This window comes from Phodopus roborovskii, unplaced genomic scaffold (genome assembly GCF_943737965.1).
Source record: "Phodopus roborovskii unplaced genomic scaffold, PHOROB, whole genome shotgun sequence".
NCBI lineage: Eukaryota > Metazoa > Chordata > Mammalia > Rodentia > Cricetidae > Phodopus > Phodopus roborovskii.
The window spans coordinates 1,026,584-1,033,292 of record NW_026126411.1 but is presented as its reverse complement, the minus strand read 5'-3'; the positions used below and the strand labels follow the sequence as shown (position 1 = coordinate 1,033,292).

General features: G+C 48.5%; 1 protein-coding gene across 1 annotated transcript in view; it reads left to right on the top strand.

The window, feature by feature from the left end:
- The first annotated feature begins 1,614 nt into the window (after positions 1–1,614).
- The window catches only part of Adamts16 (ADAM metallopeptidase with thrombospondin type 1 motif 16), a 100,270-nt gene continuing 95,175 nt past the window's right edge, over positions 1,615–6,709 (top strand). Inside the window, exons 1-2 of the mRNA XM_051182715.1 lie at positions 1,615–1,674; positions 1,789–1,891. Of these exons, the coding sequence (XP_051038672.1) occupies positions 1,615–1,674; positions 1,789–1,891 (163 nt within the window). The remainder of the gene's footprint in view (positions 1,675–1,788; positions 1,892–6,709) is intronic.

The window sequence follows — 6,709 nt, the reverse complement described above, 5'->3', positions numbered from 1 at the left end:
TGGTGATAGAGGAGAGATGGGAATAATGGGGCCAGGTCTGGTGGAGTAGAGGGGGGAAAGAGAAGATAATGGGGAGTTTTGATAGAAGAACTTGGTATATGTGCATATAATTGTAAAAGAATGAAATAATAAACTTTTTGAAGAGAGTCCCAAGTGTGACAGAGAGAAAAAGAGCAGCTAGGAAAGACAAGAGAACAGGGCAGAGGGCTGGCGGTATGGATATGCACACTCAGATACATCAGCCAATCTCCATTCTACTCTGTCCTTTCTGAAATGTAGGACACTTTAGGAAGAGCTATCCTGGGGAGCCTCGGCTCAATGTAGGCTGAGGCAAGAATCCTGCAAAATACAGCTACCACTGCCCTCGTATCCTACTCACCCTTACAGACCAGGCAAGCTCACTCCAGCCACAAATGAGGGAACCTAAACTTGAAGGTGCATGGGAGCCTGGGACATAGGACCCACAGAAGGTATGTGGAAGGCAGCTGTTGGGGTGGGAAGTTGTTGGGGGGGTCACACATGTACAAACACCTACGTGTGCACTCAGTGCTATATGTACCTGTACCCACACTGCAGCAGACGCTATCAGTTATTGGTGGGCACTCATAATCAAAACATACACAGGTCATGGATGGACCAGAACACAGCCCTGGAGGGAGAACATTCACTGGTTGTCTTGGCCTTCTTTAGGTTAGGGTCCCTAGACTTCCTAATAGGATATCCTGGCCAGCCAAACGCTACGGTGAACCTGAAACCAGTCATTGCTGTCCAATACTAAATTAATTACGTGGGAGACTTAGCTTCCTCAATAGCTTGCCCTGCCCTGCCCTACCCTGCCCTGCCCTGCCCTGCCCTGCCCTGCCCTATCCTACCCTGTCCTATCTTGCCACCATTCACCCCTTCACTCCACATACCCCAGTACAGCTAAGGACTCTCATTCATAAACAGATCCAACACCACCCCTGTACATCCCCCATCAGAAGAGAAGGCAGGCTCCAGATTGGGCAACGGCCAGGCAAGGGCAACAAGGCCCTGCCCCTAGGCTGCACACTCCTGCCCTTAGGTGAGAAGCCCCACAGAACTCCAGTAATAGCATAGCACTTGGAAGTCCCACACCAGGACAGTTAGCCACAAGGACGCAGGGGCAGATGGCTGGCTAGATACTGCACTGTCCTGGCTTCCAGGTAGATGGACAAAACACCCTTGTGATGGGTTATATGTGTGAAGGATGCCCACTCCCTGCTGTAGATCTTTTGTGTCTTGATCTCTCCACCCTACCACTCCTCCCTGGCCTTTCTCCTCCTGGTACCCCTCCCCCCCAGCTTTGCTCCCTCCTTTCTTCCCCCCTCTCCTCTCCTTTGCCCTCCCTCGCCCTGCCCTCTCCTTCCCTGCCCTCCTCCTTGCTGTCCCATGGTTGGGGCGGGTGCTCCACCGCCCCCGCCACCGCTGCCACTCCACCCCTGGTGGAGAGCGAGGCTACAGTGATAACTGGTGTCGCTGCCTGGAATCCCCGTGCTTCTGCTCCCTAGCACACCGCCTGCACCGGGACCATCCAGTGACCCCGCCGCTGAGACCCGCTGAGCAGAGTACTGTGAGCCCTCGGGGAGCGGGGCCATGCAGCCCCTTGGTTGTGCAGCGCTCTGGGTGCTGCTGCTGGCGCAGGTCAGTGAGCAGGTGAGTGGCGCAGGGACCAGCTGAGCCCCTGATAGTGGGAAGTGCATTCCTCTGGTGGCTGGGCTTTGCAGGTAGTCCCTCATTCTCTCTGAGGTGCTCTCTCACTTTTTCTAGCAGACACCTGCCTGCGCCCTGGGACCCTCAGCTGCAGCGTCTGGGAGTCAGGGAGACGTGCAACCTCCGCCGTCCTCCGGGTTGGACTGGCTAGAAGCAGAAGGTAAGTTCGCGAGGTGGGGGCTCGGATCCTCGGATCCTCCCAGGTAAGCGCTCTGCAACCCACTGAAGGTGGTCTGCAAGTCTCTGGGGGCTCAGAGCGCCAAGAGCTTTGAAGATGCAATCTTGCTTTTTCTTTACATGAGCTTCTGTTCATGGAAGACCTCCCACCAATATCTGTATCATGTTTACCAGTAAAACGGTAAGGGCTTCCAGACTTACAGTAAACACAGGGAGACTCCAGATCACTCTATATATTTACATAATGAACGTATCATTGATGCAAACAACAAACCTACCCTAAGCAGCGTAGTCCCCACTCCAGCATCTTCCCCCTTGCCTTTCTTTCCCACTGAAGCCTTCTCCACCTTTGGTGGTCACCGCGGGAGACAGAAGGTGACCACATTAGTATCACTAGCAGGAGGACATCCCAAGGCATGTTCGTTCCCTGGGGCACCTTTGGCATGAACTTGATTCTGAGTTTTCTGAAAGGTACAGCTGCCAGTGTGGTTCACAAGAGGCTTTCGCTTGCGAGGTGTCCCAACAGTGATGCCTGGTGGCTGAGAAATCAGTCTAGCACGGGTGGCTAGGAGGTTGTAGTCCCCGCTGGGTCTGCAGCACAGGCAGGATGTTTGTTACCCTAGTGTCCTTTCCCGGGACTAATTAGCAGAGAGTGTTAGCAGGACTGGAGATTAGCGGCGATCCAGGTTTAATCTTCTTGGTGGGTTTTCGGAAATTTTACACCATTAAAGAATTGACACTTTGGAAATTCTCATCATCGTTTTCTTAATCATGATAAACGTACAAGAACTGAATATGTACATTGGATGCTGTAATCTCCCCTTTCTGAATTCGGAGGGGGTAGTTAGGAAGGGATAGCTGAGTCTCGATCTTAGGACTCTGAGCACCACTGGAGGGCGCCAGACGCAAAGAGTACAGTGCACTAGACCCGTGCCCCGCGCCTTTGGAAGGGATAGATAGCTGTGGTGTTTGAAGCCCGGCTTCTGTTGGCTTCATCTCCAAACTCTTCGCATTCCTCAACATCATGACCTATTGGAGGTGTATGGACTTTGCCCTATTTTCATAATAAAATCATGAAAATCCCATAGGGACTCATGACAATTTTGACATTTATTTATTTTGTGTGTAGGGTGCAGGGTGCTGTGGAGGTCACAGGACAACTTGTGGGAGGTCCAGAGATAAAACTCTGGTTGTCGAGCTTAGCGTGAAGCATGCTGGGCAATCCAGACATCCCACCTGGAACCTGTTTATTGCACTAATGAAGGCTTTTCTAAGACAATAACACTGTAGATCTAGCACTATTCAGGAAGAGAAGACAAGCTCACTGCCTGAGCCTCTCACTGACTGGCATCTTATTTCTGGATCCCAAGGGCAGTGTTTCCATGGCAGACATTACAGACCTGATCAGAGCATCCAGCACCAAGGGTGTGAGTGATTGCCAGGGTGGTGCTAACTCAGTGGAGACAGGATGCCTGCAAACCCCCTGCTGGTGCTGTCAGCCCTTAGTTATCAGAAAACAAAGTGAGAAAGTGAACAGCAGTCACACAGCAGAGGCAGGGTGTGGCAGAGGAGAGTAACAAGGCCAAGAGCACTCAATGATCTGGTCTGCATATGATAGGAAGCCCAGTCTCTATGATTCCTGCTGATTGTTTAATTAACTCCTTCAAGATATGAGTTAGGCCAAATATGAGACAAGATTTCTGGCTATTTTTATGGGTGTGTGAGGAGATTATATAGTTGGAAAGAGAGCCTCACTCCTGGAGGCAATGATGGATAACTAAATTGAGATACATCTGATTATCAAACATGAATGCATCGATATAGTTTTTTGATGACTACTGCTTTTTATTTTTTATTACTCAATGGTTCTCTTACACTGCTATCTTTGTAATAACATCCACGGTTACTGTCAAGAGGATACCACAGACGTTTAGCTTTTTAAAAACCTGGGGTTTCCAGATCCGAGGCAAAGTTCAGAAGTTCTTTAGAATTTTAATGGGAAGGGGGTGCTAGAGAGATGGCTTCAAGGTTATCCGAGTGTTCACTGCTTTTCCAAAGGTCCTGAGTTGGGTCCCAGCACCTATGTGGCACACACACACACACACACACACACACACACACACACATTCACACACACACACATTCACACATACACACACCACACATACACACAAACACACATTCACACACACACACGTGCACAGAAAAAGAAAAACTTTTTATAGCACTTTTTTAAGCAAAAAGGATGTATATTTGTTCTTGAATATTCCAGGTTTACAAGACTTACATTTAGACATACAGACCCTGAGATAGAGCAAGTCCAGGCTGTGTTCATGAGTGTTAGAGGCTTATGGTAGGACGTGGGGCTCTGACTCATGGTGTGCATGATTCCTGTGCTGTGGATATTCCTACCATGGCCAATTTCAAACAACCAGTATGAACACATGTGCTGAGTGGGTATCCCAGACCAGCCTTCATAGAAGTGTTTGCTGTCCCCTCTACTGACTGTCCCCTGCTGACCTGGCATGCCCACTGCTATGCCTGAACTTCATGCCATCATTTCCAGACAGGAGCCTTCCCAACCTTGAGGTTGTGCTCAAGAAACTTCTTGTGATCCAGCCACATGGGGTTCTGAGTCAGGGATCCCTTTGTGAGCTTTTCTCATTGCAAACCTTTGCAAGGACGAAGCCTTATTTAAAAGATTATCAAACTGTGGGAATCTTGTCTCTTTTTAAATCACAAGCTGTAGGTTTGGGGAGTGATTATCTTAACACATTGCACAGTAAGTTAGGTTGTGGCTTTCAGTGTCCTACAGCTATTCTTTGGCTTCTCTGGTCCAGCAAGTATGGACCACCAAGAGCTCATTTACTGCATCCTCCCAGCCCTGATCCATCCACATGCATTTGCAAGTATTTGATTCTAGGCTTGACTTTCTTGAGAAAATGAAGGTTTCTCAAGCCCTGGCAGGGGGAACACTTTGCTCTTGAGGGGCTGGCTGTAGATGCTCAATGTCCACTAGCCTCCCTAGATGCAGGAGCAGAATTTTCCCTTCTATCCTTTTGTGACAGCCAAGACCATCTCCACAGAGAGTAGAGCACTTTCCTGAGAGCTGCACCCTTGCTAAGGCAGATCCTGACCACAGCAAGGCATTCTGTCCCAGATCTAGCACACGGTTTCTCCTGAGAGCTGGTACTGACCTTTCCAGAGAGTTCAATAAGTACAGTGAAATGAATTGTATTAAAAATAATTACCAGATATCAAAATGCTTAAAAGTTTGGAGACATGTAAAGCCCCCTTGATGCTGAAGTTATTGAGCCCGTGGTGTTTATAGCAGGGTTCTCCTGAATGCTTTTTTTCCTTTGTGTCACACTGGTCATTAAATCACCTCCATTGGGAGTGTTTGCAAATGTTTTTCAATGCTGCACACCAGGCCACTCACACCAGGCAGTTGGGTGTCAGACATTTATCAAAACATGGCTTGTTTATATAAAAGGAAATTATCAATAGTTGCTGGCACAATACTATGTGCCCCTTACTCAAATAAAATATATTATCTCTACTCCATGATAAAGGCCATGAGAATATAGGTTATATCATTGGAGAGTTGCTTACACTGTTAGATAGCAGTCACTTCCTTATTCATTGAGTGGCATATTTTCATTGTATATACCAGCGGGCTTCATAAAGACTTCTGCACGTGAGTGTACCATGTACCTTGACACATTCACTCTCTAGCCCTCTCCTTTCTCCCATCTCTGCCCCTCACCAATTCTCACTCATTGCCCCAAGTAGTGCGTGTGTGCGTGCCTGCGTGCGTGCGTGAGTGTGTGTGTGTGTGTGTGTGTGTGTGTGTGTGTGTGTGTGCATAGCTCTACCATTTTCAATATCTGTTCACCTGGTGGTCAAGACCTAGGCTGATTCTATGAGAAGTGATGGGCATCTCTGCAGTATGTTGACTGAGGATTCTCTGGGCATGCACAGAAGAGTGAAGAGAGGTATGGCTGGATGATATGGGCATGATCATCTTTCTTTATACGATTAGGTTTACCACAAGATCAGTGCCTCTTGACTTTATTCTACTACCCCTGTGGGAGGGAGAAGAATCTAGAATCGATATGGGGAACTCCCCCACGAGGAGCCAGGTGTGATAGCTAACAACACCACAGCAGACACGCCTGCCGCACAGTGCATGGATAGTGGAGGTGTCCGTCTAAGGGAAGCGCTGTGGGGAACTACAAACCAACAGTGTGCAGACAGAGTATGCGCCTTCGTCCTCGCTTCAGACTTGCTCAGTCCTGGTGTGCCTGCCTGTCCCCCTTCACCATGTACCACATTGTCTGGTGCTCCACACCCCTACACTAAGTAGTTATAAGCCAGTGTGTCTTACCCCACTATAGCTCAATCCCCTGCTCTGATGCGCATGTCCAGATTATAGAACCTGCTGCCTCCCTCATCTATCTACAGGCTGCTGCCCAGCCCGGCCAGGTGTTCTCACTTGCTCCACCTGTACACTAACCTTGGGACTGGAGAAGCAGGGAAGCCCTGGCCAACCCTCTGATAGGTGGCAGGTGCCATAGTCTTTCTGTCCTTGCCTGGTTGTCTTTGCTTTGCAAAGACACCTCACAGTATGTTCAGAGGAAGTGCCTGGCAGCATGCTGACATGTTATTTTTAGCTACTAGAAAAAAAAATACAAACACAAAAGCCAGTTAACACTCATATACAATTGAACACACATACACAAACAAACACACACACACACTGCGTGTTTAATTAAATATTTTAAATATATAAACCCAGCTA